The sequence below is a fragment of the Cheilinus undulatus genome, linkage group 4, assembly GCF_018320785.1.
Source record: "Cheilinus undulatus linkage group 4, ASM1832078v1, whole genome shotgun sequence".
Classification (NCBI taxonomy): Eukaryota; Metazoa; Chordata; class Actinopteri; order Labriformes; family Labridae; genus Cheilinus; species Cheilinus undulatus.
In genome coordinates, this window is record NC_054868.1 from 49810577 (window position 1) to 49831553 (window position 20977).

Genomic DNA, 20977 nt, shown 5'->3' on the forward strand with positions numbered 1-20977 from the left:
AAGCAGCGCTGTGCTTTCTATGGGAAGGTTTAAGCAAATAAAGTGAGCAACACTTGCCTGGTAAGCATGACAGAACATACATTTACAAAGGGTTGCAACCCAGTAAGTCAACAGATCGATTCTAAGATTAAAGTGTCGTAACCAGTAAAGCTCGGAAAACAAGACAAATCCAACCTCAACAGACAAACGTATAATCATTCCTCGACAGAAGACAACAATACAGTACTTGTCTTAATCCTGCAGCATTTCTCAGAAGTGTATATTTGGCAAACAGATTGGCCCCCACCCATTTCCATTTCTCCTCATTATTGTGTTTATTGCTGCCTTTCAAAGCTGAGTGTGTGCAAATGCAGATCAAAGGGCAGCATCGGGACAAAGTGGGGTTTCCAATCACTGCTGATTTAAACACAATTAGCATACCAGTTAGCATTAGCATGGTAGCTGTCATGGCTTTAGAAAGCTCTCTTATTAGCATAAGCTGGTCAGAGGCAGGAAAAAAAAACATAAATACCAACATATCAGGAAAAGAATAGCACAAGAAAGATGGTTAAGAGCAAACACTGAGTAATATCAGCAAATAGAGATGTATAAAGATGCTGTGATTTAATTCAAAGGCTGAGGGAAAAAGGTGATTAGAATAAACAAAGTGAGTTGGCTCCTTAGACTGAGACCTGCAACTGGCAACTGGAACAACCAGTCCCAGGGCTACTACAACCCTACATATCAAACAACAGCTTCCTCATTTCAAGTCTTTGTGGTTACACTAACACTAAATTTACACATAAACAGGGATGGCTGGGATAAGAGGGAGATCCGGGGCTATTGCCTTTATTCCATATCAGTGGATCCCAACCCTTTTTCCTTGGAGCCGTCCCATTTGTATACGAGGTATACAAAGGTACAGCTTTTAAATAATAAGACTGCTCTTATAAGGATACAACTGCCCAGTTCAGTGTTATACATGTTAAAGGTTGGGTATTCATGCATAACTGCTGTAAGTGTCCAATCAATGACGTCTTTTCGCCTCGTTTCTACATACGTATGTGACTGATGCTCATATATACATTAACATACAGATGATGCCCCTTAAAGGATCGCAAGGAACTGCACTTTTTACAGATGGATAAAAAGCTGATTAATTACATAAAGCCGTTGGTGCAAAGTTAATATTGCCTGGTTTTTCACCATTAAGCAGCTTAGACTATGTATTTATTGGAATTACAACCATAAAACAAGACTAAAATAGCATATGAAGAATTGCAGAAGTTGGCTGACCAGGACCATATGTCCATATGGACATATGAATGACCCAGCAAGCTAAACTAAGCTGACTTTTTTAAGCCATTCACATGTTCATTTATATGTTGAATTACATGTTTTTTTTAGCCAGTGTTAATTTTGGCAGCTATTTTAAATTTTGGACTAAGTTTTAGTCTTTAGATAAAATGTCTTTTAGTTTTAGTCAAATTTTAGTCTGCAAAAACTCAAAAACATTTCAGTCTAGCTTCAGTCCATAGAAAGTCCTCACATTTAAGGCTTTACTTTTAGTCCATGCATTTATTTTCTTGCCTAAATCTGGTGCCAAATTATGGTAGCGTGTTCTTTGCAACATGCCAAACCTGGGGTCCCTTCTTTTTAAAGCTAAGAGGCAGAATAGCTACAGATGCATTGCTTCTTGACAGATTTACCCACTGTGGAGAAATGTCACAGATTTTGAATGTCCAACGAAAACTACGTCACATTTTAGTCTAGTTTTAGTCATCTTGATGAAAAGTAAACTTACTTTTTGTCAGTTTTAGTTATCAAAGATCTATTTTTGTTCGTCCTTGTCGAGTTTGTGTCTTTGAATAAAGGCTGTTGACGAACATTTTTGGTCATAGTTTTAGTCGACCAAATTAACACTGTTTCTAACCATCCCTTCCAAATGTGTAAATACATCTGACACTACCAAAACAAGCTTACAGCACTTCATATCAACTCATAAATCCTGCTAAATTTCATATCAAAATCAAAAATCTGACTGCATTTCATACCAAACTGATAAATTTGACTCGTCTTGAGTTATTTAGTTAGCAGCTTTCTCAGTTAGCACACTGCCATACGGTCTCTCCAACATCTACTGCAAAAGTTCCAGTTTTTCCAACGTATTTGTGGTATAGCCCGGACAAAAATATTAAAGAGTGGTGGAGTTTCACTGGCACGTCAGACATCACGGAGTTTCCCATAGGAATGAATGGACTTGCGGTTGATTTACTTCTGCATCCATACATATGTGTGAGCAAGGGGTTAGTTCCCTGATAGCTAGTGATTGAAATGCAAATGTTTTTGCAAAGGTGTCTGAAAATGGTTAGCTTAAAAGTTGTGAAATGCATTAACTTGAATTTTTTGGTGAAATTGAACAAAACAGTGGCTGAATCTTTTGGTACATAAACTGAAGTGTATGGGGATGTTATGTCACGTTCATGTGTGTTTGAATGGCAGATTTAGGGAAGGCAGAGAGGATGTCAAAGACCATGAAGGTTCTGGGTGCTCATTCACATCAAAAACTTCTGAAAACATTCAACAAACTGGACAAATTGTTCAAAATGATCGACAACTAAGTGTTAGAATGATAGCAGAAATGCTCTCCATTGATGAAGAGATTGTTCAGCAAATTTTGCATGAAAATTTGAAAGTGACAAAAGTGAGTGCCAAAGTTGTCCCAAAACTTCTGACTCCTAATGAAGAGAAAAAATGGAGATGTTTTGGAGCAAAGTAAAGGAAACCCACATGTTTCAGAAGGAGTGATTGCATGAGATGAATCTTGGATCTTCCAGTATGATCCTGAGAGAAAACGACAGTCAATGCATGAAAACACCATTGTCATCAAAGATGAAGAAAGCACCACAAAGCAAGTCCAAATTCAAGGCCATGTTGGTTGTTTTCTTTGACATTAAGGGGATCATTTTGGAGGCGTGGGTTCCGGTCAACATTGAATTGTGGGAAAATGGTTTTATTCTTCATGAAAACAACGCTCCAGCTCACACTGAGCTCTCAGTAAAGACATTTCTGGCCCAAAACAAATCACAGCGCTTGATCACCCTCCCTATTCACCTGATCTAGCACTGTGTGACGTTTTCCTAATATATAGAACCTGTGCTCAACGTTAAGAAAAGAACGACAGAAGTTCTAAGACGACCATCTGAAGTAGACCTAAAGCTCTGCTCTGATGACTGGAAGACCTGAATGAAGCGGTGTAAGGTAAGTCATTGAAGTCTTTGGTGCTAAAATTCATGTTCCAGTTTGTCAGGTGTCTGGGTTAAAAATCACAGTTGGTAAAAATCCACCTGAATTAAAGTGATTTTTTTCTTTCAGTATTTCTGAATAATTCCCTTGCCTGTCACAGTAGATAGATTTTTGTTTGAAAATTGTTTTAAATATGGGGATAGAGGCTTGTAAATGAGTAAATTAAAGGGGCTGTTTCAGCCTGACCTGCATGTTTTAATGTGCCTACGTTCCCTGACCTTCTTTCTACGGTCCAGATTTCTGCCACAGGCTTGAACCACTGACATATATTTACAATCACAAAGAGAACGTGTCAGATGACGTGTGCTACATGACATAATCTTATTCAGAGACTGAAATACTCCTCAGTGAAGTAAGACGTCCATGGCCTGCAGCCTGATCTTTGTTTAAACATGTATATAACATGATCTTACACATTGTTAAAGTTGAAACTGATCCATCAGAATATACAGGTCACCAACAATAAAAGTAAAGGCGTGTATGACCCACCTGTAATCTCACACAGCTGTTCACTGTGAACTAGCTCACGTATGTGGCGTGTATGACCCCGATGCTCCACGCACACACCAAGTCTCAAGCACACCTGAGCTCTCACTTGACCTTTCATCACAGAGGGTGAATGGACACGGCTCAGTCGCACCTTTCAGCTCTGCATTGTCTTGCAGAGATCTACAGAGGTGTCTGCTTACGCAACCTTTAGCCAACAATGCAGTGGCAGCAGAGCGAAACAGCCAGCAGGAACAGAGCGTGGTCAGTGTGGAGCCGTGAGGCGAGGGGGGGCAGGAAGCAGTTACGCTTATATGACTCTTTATTGTTAAGATGACAGCACAGGAAAAGTCAAAACCCTCAACAAGAGAGAGGTGATATTTGAGAGCTAATAAAAGGTTAACTAGCAAAACCAGGTCGAGACTGTGCAAAGACTTGAGATGTAGATATTTGATATTCATTTTATATTTCCAAAGAAGAAGAAAGCAGCAAAGTCCAGAGACCAAACTGTAAGGTTACTGACTGCAGAGGTGCCAAGAAAGCTACTTGCTTTGCCTAACAGACTTTATTTATGACTGAAATGTTTTTTCAGTCAGTTTTTCGTGGGCCCCCTCATGGCCCAATTGTTGAAAAACGTGCGCTAAAATGCCTTCTTGGGAGCCAAAATGCATGTTAAAGTGCCCTCTTGGGAGGCAAAACGCACTCTTAACTGCCCTCGAGAGCCAAAACACGTGCTAAAGTGCCCTCTTGGGAGCCAAAACACACGCTAAAGTGCCCTCTTGGGAGCCAAAACACACGCTAAAGTGCCCTCCTGTATGGCAAAACACACTAAACTGCCCCCTTGGTTGGTTAAAACATGATAAACTGCCCACTTGGGTCTCAAAAAGGTGCGTTTTAGTACCCTCCTCATTGGCAAAACACACTAAACTGCCCTCTTGGGTGAAAGAAAAACACTTCATTGCCCTCTTGGCTGGTTAAAACATGATAAACTGCCCTCTTGGGTGGTAAAAATGCATGCTTAAGTGTCCTCCCAACCGGCAAAACACAACTGCTCTTGGGTGAAGAAAACACACTAATCTCCAGAAGACCATTAGGACCAAGAAATACTATGAAACATTACTGTTGCAATGACTTTTATGTTGGGCCCTTTTTTGATCTATATTGAGCCAGAACTATATCTCACAGAACCAGTTTGGATTATCTGGTGCTAATATGGTGTTAAAATGCACTAGAATACAGGAAGCTAGTTAACATATAAACATGTCTAAAGTGCCCTCTAAAAAACACGCAAAACTTAGTGCCCTCTTCAGTGGCAAGAATGCGTTGTATGTGCCCTTTTTTCTTCTTTTTGCCCCTGCTCTTGAAAAAGTCTGTGCACGCCACTGCAGAGAACTGTTTTCAGTTGGTCATTAAAACTGAAAAAGAGTCTATGATAACTGGAGGCTCTAAGCCAGTGTTTTCCAAACTTTTTCTGCCCCCTGAAATCTGACCCTCTAAAGATGAACAATTCCCTGAAAATAAAAACTTAATGAACATCTTTAAGATTTATACACCCAGTCCTGCAATAATTTCAGTGACTGTGGGCTTATTTGGTGCTACAGATCTTATTGCATCTTGGGTGCAGCTGTGAGACTGTAACTCATTTTCAATGCCCAGCTATGATCTGATTTTGCAATTAAATGCATCTGCTTTTTGCCACATCTTTACACAAGTAGGATGTTGCAAAAGGAAAAAGTGTGGCAAAGTCTCTCTACTATCACTCCTTGGACTTGAATATAATAATATCATTGAACCTGAGGAGACTTCAATGAACTCCTCTTCTACAGGGCTGAGGTCATCAGCTGGTGCTGCTTAGCCTGGCCTTGCCGCACCCTTCTAGGGGGGCCTAGGCCCACTTTGGGACCCACTGCCCACATTTCACAGTAATAAGTACATTATGGTTGTTTTCACAAATCTCTATCTTGTTCTCTTGACATAATAACGCAGATTCTCTCATGTTATCTTATTTGGATTTTAAATAAACAACGAAAATGTACACATTATCCACAGATATGGAATAAATATAAATCTATGCAGGAAATTCATTGTTTATTTTGTTACATCTGAGGTCCGACTGCAACATTTTTCATAAAAAAAAAAAAAAACAAGTGGTTGAAATGTTTCACAAATTTTGGTCACAATTTCTCATTAAGAGGTGCTGGTGGGTCCTGAGGATAGACCAGATCGAGAATCACAGCCTTAGGCAAGTTGTGTCCAACCTAGTGTTCACTAAAAATGTTGAACATGTGCTCCAAATGATCAATTTTTATTTTCCTGATATACTGAATACCAAAGAACTTTAAAGGTAGAGCTGTCCTGCAGGAATCACTGGTATCATTACAGTCAGATAGTTAATGCTAATATAAGGAATGAATTGAGTGTCTTACTTTTGCAGCATTCACGTGGATTCAGGGAGACAGCAGACGGCGGACAAACAAGTCTATCTGAAAATGGAAGGAGAAAAAAGAGTCGAGTGTTATTGTGGTGAATCATCATTTTAACAAAGAGAAGTTAAAAAAATATATCCTGTGGTGTTTTTAATGACAGGCCATTTTTATAACAAATGCATATGGGTTACAAATGTTACAAGACTTCTTAAAAAGTGACTGATTTTTTTTTTTGTGTGTGTGTGTCTTTATGTTTGATACTAAGTTCATTATATCACTAAAACTGGGCATATCTTGTTGTTTCCTTCCTGTACAAAGATAAAATCTGGTTTTAACTTGATGATGTAGGATGTAAAAATCAAACTTTAAGGTTTGGACAGCAGTGGTATGCTCTTTTACTGTTGGTTGTATTCTCTGCCCACCTAATCTTGTTTCCTGTCCTGTTCTTATCCAATAGAATCTCATCTGGGTACCATCTGTTTGAGCTCATTACAACGACTGCTGAGGGATGTGTGCGTCTGAGGCAGGGCTGACTGAAATGGACCAAAAATCATATCTCAATATTTTTCAGCTACATGATATTTCTTTTTTTCTGTAAAGAAATAAAAACAAAGTCAGATTTAGGACAGATCTGCACAGGTCAAATGTCACACAGACACTTTAATTAAGAGCCAGAGGTGCAATGTTAACATGAACATAATAATGACATCAAAATAAATTGTCTGTTCATTAAAAAATTTAAAAGTATAGAAATGCCAGAGTCAAGCTCGACACTAGGGGTGTAAATCTCCAGTTTCATCCTGATACAATATGATATCGAGATTTTGGACAACGATACGTCATTTCCGATATCACAAAATATGCCACGTTACGATTTAGATTTGATTTGATATTGCGGCCTGCAATCAATTTCAGGTGATTTTATACACAAATTTCCCACAATTAAAGAAATCAAAAATATTTCGGCAATGAAATTTCTGACAGGTCTCTGTATTTAATAAAAAAATCTTTAACACAAAGAACAACGACCTGCATTTCACAACAGGAAGACTTTTTAATGTTGTAAATGTCTTGTTCTTTAAACTAAGACCCCTGATTACCATTAAATTAGGAACATTTGTGTTAAAACATGTTGATTTAAAACAGCAAATATTTTCATTACCAAGCATTTTTATTTCATCAGATCACTCTAAAGCTTCAATAGACTTTTTCTGCAATCCTTCATAATAATAATCAAAAATGTTGTCCTGTTTTGTCCTGTGTTGTCCTGGCATCTTATAATTTTTTCATGAGCTTATTTACATACATACATGTGGACTACAACAGATATTTCTTCTCTATATTATCAGTCCTTCATACCTCACACAGAGCCTGTTAATGTGGCAGATAATGCATTTGTAGTTTGTTTGTACATTATGAGATTTAAATTAAGTTAAATATGTGGCATATGATGTTATAGTGATGAATTTTCATATATTGCAATCTTGATTTTAATAAATGTGGGGGTTAGACAAGAGCAAAGTTTAATTTCAAAAGACACTCCTGTGAGCGAGGGTGTGGGGGGTATACAGAGAACAGCTGTCCAGCTTGAACCACGTTAACTTATATTTACATTATAAATCTAACTTGAGACGGCAAAATAAAATCAGTGTATCAAAGGAGACATGCAGAAGCAGGCTTTTATCGGGAGTCTGCTGCACCAGACAACGCTCGCGCTACCTCAGCCATAACGAGTTGAGTAGTTTTTTTTATCCATGAATGATCTCAGAGCGCGGTTGTATATGAATAAAAATGTAAGCATAGTCGGCAAACTAGGGAAGACCCGTCCTGCAGTAGCGTCTGTCTGAAATATGTCACCCAGTAGAGGAAATCCTCTTTCCCTCAGCTGCAAAACTTTAAGCCACTGCCCCTAGTTAGCTAGCTTGCAGCTAGCTTGTTGAGGATGCTGCCTGGGGCAGAAACTGTCAACAGGCATGTGGGGGGAATTTCAAAATAAAAGCGCAGCTTGAAGCATCGATTTAGATCGATGTTTTGACTTTTCATTGATCTGATTGGATCATTAATCAACCAATTAATGTATCAATATAACTTGATGAATCGCTACACCCCTAGTCAACAAGCAGGTCTGTCCCTTGGCAGCCAAAGGTCAAGCTCAACAGCTCTTTCTAGACCTTTTGACCTTTTCACCCTTGGTGATTCACCTGGAGACAAGGCCAAACTAGCAGCGAGGGTGGGACATTAGATGAGAGTGTAAGTGAATGATGGGAAGAAACACATGAAGAAGAGCCAAAGTAGCTGACTTTTCATTCAATTATTAATTTTATCCATGATCAGTAGAACAAAATCTTTAAAATGCCAAATATCTGCGCTAATAATCAGGTTAGAGTACCTTTAGTTTTTTTGGGCAATTGTTCTCTCAGTCTGAGTTCAGTACCCACAACCATAACCATCTGAACATGCTGTGGCTCCTTCTGCTCCTCACTTAAATTAAAGTGAGAGCCGTTTCAGTGGGAGCAGCAGATGCAAATTACAGTTTAATTGTTTCCTTCATGGGTGTTCAGGTGCCCAGTATAAAAGAAACTATCAACTGTCAAGCCTTATTTTGATTCAGTATCTTTAAAATATTAATGTGAGATGCTACTGTTGATACTCCAGCAAAGGTCAAAGTTCACAGACACTCCTCTGTGCTGCTTTGGTGTTTTATTGGAGCAGTAGAGGCTCTAATCTTACTGATGGAGAGAACTCCACCTCTGATCTTATGAGACAATGTGTTGAAGCACCAGGCAAACCCAGCTGTTCCAAATCTAATCTGATTGTGTGGGTGTGTGCGATTCATTTAGGAAAAAGCATGTGACGGAGACACAAACACAGGCGCACAAAGAATGTGATGCATCTATGTCAGGGAGAGGATGAATGCCAATGAGGAGGTGTGATATGATGAATATTCCCACATCCCACTGCTCTAATTAAAATGCATCATTTATTCTCTCTCTCACCCTCAAAGATGGCTCCTTTATTTATGGCTTCCAGAGTAAATCAAACCAAGCCTCAGGTGATTACAACAAACAGGAGGGTGGGCTTTAATTAGACTTTCACAAGCAAAATATCACAAAATCAATTTGTGGTTTCCGGCAAAATCTTTACACATCAGGTGATAAATCAAACTCTCTGGTAAGCTTTATCTTAATATGAAGAGACTACTTTTATCCACCTAAGAAAGATTTGCTGTAATCATAGAGCAGCTTGCACTGATGTAACATTTCATCACATTACTGCAGATTAAAACAGAGAAAAGTCCAATTCAATGTCACTGATATTTGCCCCTTTACCCATCATGCCTCTCGGCAGACGTGCTAATGTGTCAACAAGTCACCCCGTAAACTCCCAGCGTTTTCCACTAAAGACAGCTGAATGTGATGCTGAAACACAGCCTGAACAAAAACACTCTAAACTGCTCTGATTCATCTCAATGTCGACCGAGTCGTCTCCAGCGGAGCGTCACGTCGACCCTGACGACTGGTTGCATCAGCTGTCAGGAAACCAAAGCTGTTTCTGTGTGTTTTAATCTTTACAGCTGGATGGTTGTAGTTCCCCTGATGAAAGAATATAAGATTAAACTTGTATCCTGGAGCTGTAGGTCAATGGAAATAAGAGCATTAACGTGTGGGAGAGAGTGTGAATCCCAACGACAGACGGTTTCAGCTTTACTCAGCCTTCATGACAGCTCCGTCTTCACACTGATCATTCATTTCAGACAAGTTTTCATTTATAAAGAGCCAAAATAACACAAAGAAATACATTCTAATGTCAGTCTGCATGCAGAGAAAGTCAAAACAAACAACATTAGCCAGACATTTTTTATCCTGATTTGAAATGTTTATTAAGGGGAAAAGCCTTTCAAACCTACCCGGCAATATGTGAAAAAATAATTGCCCCCTGATTGTGCCACCCTTGTGCCCCATTTACACGACAACATTTTTGAGTGAAAACGCAAAAGTTTTGTAGCGTTTTGGCTGTCCGTTTACACGACAACAGCATTTTGGTGCCTGAAAACTGAACTTTTCCAAAACGGGCTCCAGAGTGGAAGTTTTTCAAAACTCCACCGTCTCTGTCTCCGTGTAAACAGGGAAACCGTCACTTTCTGAAAACAGAGACAGCACTGTGGCTGCAGTAAATATCCATGCATGAGTAGGCTTATAGCGCATGTGCGGATGGGAAGCCCAAAACAAAACAAAGATAGCTGACACCAGTGTACTCTTCGTGCTCCTAACTCTTTAGAATTTAACTGTACTTCTCCAACAAAGTGTTGATTTACTTCACCATCACTTGGATTAGCGGAGACGTATTTAGTGCCTGCACCAGATTCTGACTCGACCCATATGCTGTCGAAGGGCGTATGGGTCAAGTCAGAATCTGGTGCAGGCACGAAAATCACGCCGCCATCTACTGGCCTGGCATGTATACTACATCGTTTTTGGTGTTTCTCGCAGTCTTGTGTGAACGGAGATCGTTTTGAAAACGTTGCCGTCTGAATGTGGAACTTTTTGGAAACGAAAACGGAAAACGAAGCAAAACGTTGTCGTGTAAACGAGGCCTTGGAAGCAACAACTGCAAGCAAGCATTCGTGATAACTGGCAATGAGTCTTTCAAATCGCTTCGGAGGAATTTGGCCCTCTCTCCTTTGCAGAATGGTTTTAATTCCAGCCTGTTTAAAGTCATGCAGCAGCATCTCAATCATATTTAACTCCAGACTTTGACAATGCTACTCCAAAACCTTCATTTTGTTTATTTTAAGCCATTCAGAGGTGGATTAGTGGTGTGTTTCAGATCATCGTCCTGCAATGTAATCTAAGTGGGCCTAAACTTACAGTCCCTGTAAAATGAAATCCAAACTTTGTGTCTTAACACACTGGATATGTTGGAATAAGGTTGCTGCAAACACGTGCAAACATAGAGGCTCAGTTTTATCTGAGCAGGCTAAATATAGGAACCCAACCCCCATAGTGCCACAATTTTAAAATCACTATGCAGTTCATCTAAGTACTGTCTATTTGCTGATGTCACTGCCTTCATTGAAAGCTAACAGCCAGCTACATGCTGTGTTTTTGTTCATTGAAAGGTAAATTTCCCAAATCTTCAGCCACTGTGGACTGTGGTTCATTAGATGTATTATAACAGAGAGATTTGTGCCAGAAAACAGTAAACTAAATTCCAAACTTCTATATCTCTGCTCTGGCACAGAGCTAAGCAGCTGCGCTCTTACCAGAGGCATTTTTTTTTTTAATTTAAGAGGATTTTTTTTTTCTCATGAGTGGGCGTGGCTCCAGCTTATTAAACAGACATGCCCACACCATCCTAATGCAGATTTTACTACCTCATGTTTTCTGATTTCAAAGGTTAATTTCATAAACTTAGAGATGTTTTTCAAGACTTATACTTGACCTGGTGGTTCATAACACAGTGGCCTATCATACAACAAATTTTTTAATCACTTTACAGGGACTTTAAGGTCATGGACTGATGCCTAGACATTTTCCTACAGGAATTTCTGGTAGAAAGCAGAATTTGTGGTTTCATCAACTACAGCAAGTAGTCCACCGCAAGTTCAGCAGTTCACTGCTTCAGCCTCTCTCCAGGTATTCTCCCAGCTGCCCCCCTCCATCATGCATGCCATCCCTCCTGGCGTCTCGACCAGCCCACCGGGTCCTGGGCACCCAGTATGTGGTGGGCTGGATCAGGCCCAGGAAAGCACGCCAGGTGCCCATAAAAGCGCAGCTGCTGTTCCCGTATCAAGCAGCTGATCTTTAGCATCCCCGCTCTCCTGAGCATGTCTGCATTAGATATACAGTCTTGCCAATGATACTTATAAACCTGCTAAAGAGAAGTCTAGCCGGCGCCACTTATTCAACATCTAGGCCTCTGAGTATTGCAAGACCAGGAGGACCAAGGACTGAAAAACTCTAGCTTTAGTCTGCATGCCCATATACCAGCAAACCCATCGCCACTCAAAAACTCCTAGTCCATCTGCAGGATATTAAGATTTTCTTCAAGTAATTGTTAGTGAGGCTTCCAAATGCTAATTTCCTTCAAATGCACATCCCTACCATCCAAACTTACGTAACAATCCTTTCTATATTTGAAGTTTACACCCTGCCTGATATCTTACATTGCATCAGCGGTCTATAAAAGGTGTCTTAGAATATACTAATGGCTCCACAAACATTTCTTCTGAGGTAATGTGGGCCCCATCAGGAAAACAAGCCACCTAAAGGCCAGCCTCTCTCTATCTTTAGCAGCTAAAGCTACGACTAACTGTCTGGGACTGCTTCAGCAAGGTTACAGACTGTGTCAGTGCTGCTTTACTGTTCATGTCATGTCAATTTCAAGGATGTAAAAGTGTGAAATTGTACTCTCAAAGGTCTTAAAATATCTTTTTATGCATGGGAATTCATGCAACCATTTAAATATCAGTGCTGTCTGGACATATTTAGACACAGCTCTATAGGAGAGCACATTACAACCCAAGGTAATGATTACCTGAAGTCATATAAACATGATTATGAAGGAAAGCAGCATGTGTGATCAAGTATGAACAATATGGGTGCTATAAATACAGTGGCAGCTGTGCGCAAACATCTTTGCAGTTTGGTAAACAGTATTGGTGCATTTAGAAGGAGGAAGGCATTTCTGAAGACTATGATGCATTTATCAGAGATAACTGATCACTCTTAAAATAAATGGTTAAATATTTAGGCACAAGAAAAGTCAACTAAACTTGAAAGGGCTCCGTATGGTTTCTGAGAGTCCAGAGAAACACTTTAACAGTGTTTCTCTTCAACCAGTATTCATTCAGTGTTACTGATGGCAAAGAAAAGCAGCAAGTCCTTCACTTCAATGGGACAGAACCTGGCGCAAACTAGACGGAAAATGTTTAGATTTGACAAGCTGGTCTAAGTGAATTGTGGTTGTTGGGAGATGTGACGGTACTAAACAGAATTCTCCACAAATGCTAGACATTTTGGATGATGCTATGCCTCCAACTTTGTGGCAACAGTTCTGGGAAGTCTCTTTTCCACTTCAACACAATTCCAGCACACAAAACAGAGGCTATAAGGACAGGGTTCAGACGGGTTCGGTGTGAGGGAACTTGACTGGCCGGCACAGAGCCCTGACCTCAACCCCATCAAGCACTTTTGGGATTAGCTGGAGCCAAGATGGCGAGCCAGGCCTTGTCGTCTACCATCAGTACTTTATCTAAATATCGAATATTTTTTTTAATAAAAAAAGTCCACTTTAAAACAATTTGCCAAAGTTTACCCAATTTTCATGATTTTTTTCCACAGATTTTACAAATTTTAACACAATTTTACCAATTAGAAGCCATTTTGGTCCATTTTTAACAATTTCCACCACTTTTTTTTTTTTTGCCTGTTTTTGCCACTTCTAAACTAACTGTTGCCACTTCCTGCCTATTATTGCTTCTGTTGACCCATTATTACCGCTTCTACCTCTTTTAACACCCATTTTTGCCTGTTATAACTACTTTTTAAATATTTGTTGTTCCCATTATTGCCAGTTTAAACCAATTTTTCAATCATTTCATCAAATCTTTTCAAACATTTTTTGCCACTTAAAAGCCATTTTGAACCATTTCCACCATTTTTGCCACTTCAAAACTTATTGTTGCTACTTTTTGCCTTTTGTTGACTCAGTTGACCCATTATTGCCTCTATTAACCACGTTTTACTGCTTATAACGCCCATTTTAACCACATTTCACCATTTGTTGTGCTAATTTTTGCCAGTTTTACACTTTTTCCACTTTAAATCAACTTCTTTCAACCTCACCTAATCTTTTCACTCATTTTTGCCACTAAATAGCCATTTTGGTCCATTCTGAACCATTTCCACCACTGTTTTCTGCCTGTTTTTGCCACTTCTACACTTATTATTGCCACTTTCTGCCTATTATTTCTTTCGACATATTATTACCTCTACTAACCATTTTTACTGTTTTTTATGCACATTTTTGCGAGTTTAACCACAATTCACTATTTGTTATGCCAATTTTTGCCAGTTTAAACCAATTTTTCATTCATTTCACCATTTTTTCAACCATTTTTGCCACTTTCAACCCATTTTTGGAACCCTTTTCTTTTTTCCATTACTTTTTTCCTGCCTGTTTTTGCCACTTCTAAACCAATTCTCGCCACTTTCCATCTAGTATTGCCTCTGGGGATCAAATATTGCCTCTATTAATCACTTTTTACGCCCATTTTTACCATATTGCAGAATTTATTGTCAACACTTTTGTTCCAGTTAAGACAAATTTTTATTAACTTCACCATTTTTTCCACCCTTTTGCCACATGTAACTCCTTTTGGCCACTTTCAAAACCCCATTTCACCACCTTTTCCAATAATTTTTGCAATTTTTAACCCATTTTAGCCATCTTTAACCCATTTTCATTCTTTTTTTTTTAAGAAAAAGGGTTTCCTTATTTAAGGGGGCTGTCTACTACAGCACAAAAGAAATAAAAAGGATATTTGTTTACTTGGTAAGAATGATTATAATTCAGGATAAACATAAAATATGGTTATCACAGCTTAATTTTACAATGAACCATGATTCTGCTGACCTCCATGGGCCCCCAGTTTGGCTGGGCCCCAGAAAGCTCTCCCATTTATCCCCCCGTTCAGCCTTGTCTGTATATGACTATTCTTCATTATGCAGTGGGGGTCACGGTCTCTGGCACCTTTATTTTGGGGGTCGCAAGCTTAAAAGGTTGAGAACCACTGCTCTACAGGATGAATGGGCACAAATTCCCACAGAAACACTCCAAAATATTGGGGTCTTGGAGTGTAGGCTGTTAAAGCTCCAAAACGGGGCTAACTCCATACTTTGCTTACTTGCCTGCCTACCACTTAAGGGTATGGTTGGTGGTTGAAAAGCAAGTAAGACCAGGTTTTATCATACTGAACCATACCGAATTGTACTGAACCAAACCAGACTGCTTGGTGGAAACACACTATAAGAGGTTAAAATTGAGCCTGGTACTGGAGCCTGTAGTTCATCATTTACTGTCAGCTCTCCTGCACATCGTCCAGTTAAAGGCAAATCAGATGAAAACATCCGCTGACAGGGAAACATGCTGGTCACAATGTCCCAAAGCCAAAGGGAACATTTTTAATGATGTTTTGTATCGTACCAAGAGTCCAGATCCTGAAAGTACTCAATGTCCTTTTGGAATGAACAGATACGAGATGTAAATCCTCAGACTGGCACAGCTGGTGTTCATAAGCGTTTGGTGATTTAACCAAACTGAGAATCAATTTTAAGAGTTATTGTCTGATCAAGAATCTGATTTCTCCAATTATTTTTAAGCTTCCCACAATTCTGCCTCTGTCCACTGGCACTGTGTTAGTCTTTGGCCCTCATATGGCCATAAAATTCTGAAAATAAGTCTCCTGGAGGAAATAAAAGCCTTAAAATTCAAAGCACCTCCCTGAAGTCTATGGAGACTCTCCTGGCTGCAGCCTGCTGGCCGCTGGGCAGGAGTTTTGAGGGAAGCAGGGTATACAAACATTGTAATCAGGTGGGAGGATCTCTACTGAGATTCAACAACACAACAGACGGATGGACCACACACACTCATCATCACATACAAATGCACAGAATTATATATGAGGATGCAGCAGCAGCACTGGGAGCGCGGCGTAAAGAGGGGCTTTCCTGGGCAAACAGAGGTGAAGCACAGCTTTTACAGTTTCTGCACCCTCCGGAGGCTGTGTGTATTTACGCGTGTGGTTTTTGCAATTGTGTTTGTGTGTGTTCAGTAAGCACTGGGCCACTTTCCCAGATGAGATTCTGTGCTGCAGGATAATCCTGATGAAAATGTCTTTCCTCTTTCTCTCTCTTCATCTCTCCATCCATCCAAACACAAACAGCCGTCTCTCGTCCCTCTCTGCACGTCTCACCTCCCTCGCATCACCGGCAGCAGACTTCTCAGACTGATGTAGGCTTCATTCAAAAACAGAGAAGGAAAGTAGCGCCGTGACTGCGTCAGAGTCATTCTCCACAAAGTGATGAGCCGCCTTTGTTGTCATTTAAAATGACTCATAATCACCCCCATCCTCCTCTGCAGTCTGCAGCTTTCACCTTGGCCTCCACTGATCACTCCTCTCTTATATCTCAAGCACCTAAAGAACAAACTACGAAAGGCTTCATGCCGCTAAAACAACAAGAATCTCCCTCAGAAACCTTGTCTCCCTACAGCTTTGACGCCATCTGCTTTCTAGAAAGAGCCCTGTTGTTCTTCGCACGTCGTTGAGTTTGACAAGTTAAAAACAGAGCGTCTTCATTTCTCTGCTCAGGGAAAATGGAGCAGGCATGGTCGGCTATTTTAGAGCCGTTCTCGGAGTCATTTGAGGATACACTGCAGGCTTGCAGGAGGCTGTAAAACACAAGGGTGTCACAAGTGGAGAGGGCTTTTTATGAGTAACACTCAGAAAAAACACTTTCACTGTGGTTAGTGACTTCTGCAAAGTCACACTGACCCTATTCACACGCTACTTTCTTTATGGACTCTATAGGGCTGTACTTAATACTGCTGTATTATTAATAGCTAGTTTTCACAGTCTATTTTGTAGGCCTACTGTAATATTTTTACATGTTGAAAATTTTGTAAATGATAAAGTCCCAGGATGCAGAGATGACAGCAAACTAACTTCAACTTAGTGTGCAGTGCTGCTGAAAAAGAAATCCATTCACATTAGACTTGCACATATTAATTTCTACAATTCTGAATCATCTCAAACTGTCAAAAAAGTCCATAATTTTAAATTTCTTTTATGCCATCCTAAACACATTTTCAACAGCAGCCAGTTTGAGCAGAGCAAACCTCACTGCCGATATTTTTCTCCATGCAACATCTCTAGTTAGCTGTGATGCTAACATTAGCATCCATATGGTTATGTCAGTATACTGCCTGTATTGTTTATGAAGCTCTGAAACATGCAGTTTCCCCTGTTTTCACTAAAGGAAAGTGTTACAATGCACTGTGGATTTTACAGCATTGGTTTCCAACCTGGGGTCCGGGACCCCCCAGGGGGGTCGCCAAAGATCTTAGGGGGGGACACAAGGCTTCGTCTGCTATACCAAAATTAGATTTGCAAATATTGACTAAAACCATGATAAAGCAGTTATTATGTAGTTTACACAAAGATCTTTAGATAAGAAAAGCATGCATTGATTTGATATCTGTATCGAGAACATCAGCCCTATAGGTCAAATGTGATACGAAAAGATATCAGAAGCCAATATTTATATGTTGGATCAAACTTAATGCTGGCATCTAAACCTCGTAACAAAAAGTAAGGAAATTTGGGTTTGGTACATTATTTCTTTGTTGTAACAATGCTTCTTGGTGATAAATCTTATACAGCTGGAAAGCCCGTTTATTATCCTTTTAAATGGTGCCACATTTGTAAGGAACATGCATTTGTGGGATGAGCAGCAGAGCTGAGTATGTGGGTTGCGCCCATGACAAATGTGCCAAATCTTCTCTGCCAATGCCAAACAGCTTATTTTGCTGTTGCTATTGACTCTTGTTTTGAGCTTCTGGTACCCCCAGGTGCTGCCCATCAGGTGCCTGATGGGCAGCACCTGTGAGCATGGGCCCTGCTCCAGTGGTCTGTAGATGTCTGCTTCAAGAATCAGCATGCCATGTTTGACTGATCTGGATAGGGCCCGTCGGCTGGGCAACTTCAAGCTGGTGTTCCACAAAACCAAGCTGCGACATTGTTTGGGGTGAACCCTGGTACCATCTCCAAACTGAAGGCCAAGTTCCATATAACGGGGAATGTCAGAGACAAGCTGCGAAGAGGGCGTCCTCCACTTGTGGGATCAGCTTGGGTGTGCTGTTCATGCCAGAGTGACCAACACAGTTTGCGACAAATGCTGGTTGAAGAATGGGATGCCATCCCACAGCAGTGTGTGACCAGGCTGGTGAGCAGCATGAGGTGGAGGTACCAGGCTGTTGTGGCTGTGTATGGTGCTTCCACACGCTACTGAGGTCGTGTTTGTTAAATGAATAAATTGTTAAATTGTCAATATGTCTTGTTTCTTCAAACTTCAATCATCCAATCCACCAACAACAAACAAGAGTCAATAGCAGAATCAGCTGTTTGGCATTGGCAGAGAAGATCTGGCACATTTGTCATGGGCGCAACCCACATACTCAGCTCTGCTGCTCATCCCACAAATGCATGATCCTTACAAATGTGGCATCATTTAAAAGGGTAATAAACAGGCTTTCCAACAGTATAGTATTGTTACAACAAAAAATAATCTACCAAACACAAATGTCCTTACTTTTTGTTCTAAGTTTACTTGCTGAATCAAATAAGAGATGTTTTACTGAACAGAAGAAGAGACCTGTTGAAAAAACTCATCTCTTTTCATGGTCAGGTAAAGACAAAATGTTGACATAGTGGGAATATTAAACAAAAAAATGATGAAAAAAATTAGGGTTTGACTGCAGCCTCTGTTAAAGTCATCATTTTTAAAATCAGTACCATCCCTAATACTTTGGCCTATGAAGTAGCGCACTACACGCAACAGACCACAGCACTTCATTCTGGTCATTAGCATTCCATTTAAAATTAAAGAGGAAAAGCCCACTATTGATGAAGCTTAGTATTGATGCATGCTGGGCACGGACGTCATTCCCCCAGCCGTGATCAGCTGACAACCAGCTGATCTCAATTATCGCCTCCCAGCTCCCAAAGCTTATCACAGCTCTTTCTCTCAACACAGAGATGTATTTAAATCTGATGTATTTCTCACACAATAATGCTGATGCACCACGCTGCTGCTGCTGGCAAAGCTTCACCTCCTCCACCCCAGCCTCCTCTATTATGGTATAAAGCTTGTTGCACCCTTGTATTGAGATTCGCCAAGTAAAACTATATATCCATTTTGCAATAACAACAGATAAAAAGAAGCAGCTGTTCCCCATGAAAGACAGTATGAGCAGCAACAGGCTTTTTCACCCTTCATAACTCAAATGAAATGGTTAAAAATGTGCCTCAATATGTTAGTCTTCTCCTCTTCAACTCTTTGCCTGTCTCTACACAAACACAAGCCATCTGGCCTCCACACAGGCTAACCACACACAGAAATATCTGCATATTCATCTGTGACCCAGGCATGACTTCTGCTTTATTTCCAGACTACCCCCCCCATAAACGCAGAAGCAGTGGTACGCCCCGGCACTGTAGCCTGGATAAACACACATGCTGGGTCGAGCACAGGTCAGAACCATTTTTCTCTCTGTGCTCGGTGGGTCTCCTGAGGTCTCCACATCGCAGGGACACCACTGTAAGGTGACACTGAGGTGGCCGGGGGGGTAGGAAGGGGATAGAGAGAGGGGTGAGAGGGAAAGCAGAGCGCTGAGAGGAGGGAGAGACAGAGAAGGAGAGAGAGATCCTCAAGGACACGGCTTCTATTTTGGCCTGGTGGTAAACTGGGCTTGGCTGTCTGACAAAGGCACGACACAGAAGCAGTGTGTGAGAGTAAGGAGGGGGGTCATGTCGGGAGAGACAGCCTTATTTAGAAAAGGGGAGTACCCCTACAAACAACAGGAGAGGAGGGAGAGAGGTGTAGAGGAAAGGAGAGAAAAAGGTGGTAATGTTGGTCGTGGCCTTGCTAAACAGCAGCAGCAGTGTTTGGAGAGCTCTCCATCCACCTCCACATAAAGCCCAGACTCACTCACATTGACCCGCAGATACAGAAATCCATACTTCATCATCACAACTGTGGCCTCCTCAAGACCCCGCTTAGAGACCCAGTGGGTTTTTGAGTGAGTGGGACAGACTGTGGAGGGCTTTTAAGAGGCATTAACCCTTTGAAAGCATCACCCTGCATCAATTCATACTAAATCCAGTCACTACAACCCTGAAAAGGGTTTATAGAAGCTAAAGCCTTCATTTCTTTTCAAGATGAAAGGTAAGACCTCGGTGCAACGCGTTAAAGATATCATCATGTAACCCTGCGTCTGAAAGAATACGAAGAAATAAATGCAGTGCCAGGCAGTTTAGACTGATCTACCATGCACACTATAACAGGTAGAGCAAGGTCCCCTAACTCTGCAATACCAAGGGACATAGAGGCCCACTTTTTATATTATGATCACGCCAGATACACTGATTCACATGTCCATGGCATCAGTTATACAGGTGCATCGAAAAAAAAATAGAATATCATATAAAAAGTTATTTTATCCTGTGATTTCCTCCAGACAGTTGTATTTCCTTATACAGTGTTCAAGATTATTCTCGTACAAAGTGATTTAATCTTGACAATTATGGCTTACAGCTCATGAAAATCAAAAATCCACTATTTTGGAAAAGTCCCATCTCACTCTGGTTCAGTGCACACAACTGAAAACACAGGGAAGACTGCTGACTTGACAGTAGTCCATGGGATGACATCTCCACAAGGAGGGTAAGTCACAGAAGGTCAATGCTGAAAGGTCTCTCAGAGTTGTATCAAAGCATATGGTGAGTTTACTGTAAAGGCCCAAACATACTCGGGCAGAACGTACGCGGAACAGACTCCGCGGAGGTCAGCGCAGACTCAAAGGCCCGTGTGCGCAAAGCTCAAATTTTACGACCACACAGACTCCACTCCCCATACTGGTGTCACACAAAACACTGCTCGGCATGTATTTTTCACATCAACCCGCATTAAATGGACCTGCATTTTGTTCCTCTGTGCAGC

General features: G+C 40.7%; 1 protein-coding gene across 3 annotated transcripts in view; it reads right to left on the minus strand.

Moving 5' to 3' along the window:
- Positions 1-20977, minus strand: part of mgat3b (beta-1,4-mannosyl-glycoprotein 4-beta-N-acetylglucosaminyltransferase b) — a 163728-nt gene that overhangs the window by 92730 nt on the left and 50021 nt on the right. For 2 of the 3 annotated variants that reach the window (XM_041785722.1, XM_041785721.1), the window contains exon 2: positions 6198-6254. In XM_041785722.1, the coding sequence (XP_041641656.1) occupies positions 6198-6208 (11 nt within the window). In that variant the 5' untranslated portion in view covers positions 6209-6254. Of the gene's footprint in view, positions 1-6197; positions 6255-6619; positions 6662-20977 lie in introns of those variants that run through there. The other variant, XM_041785723.1, reaches the window with a different exon arrangement.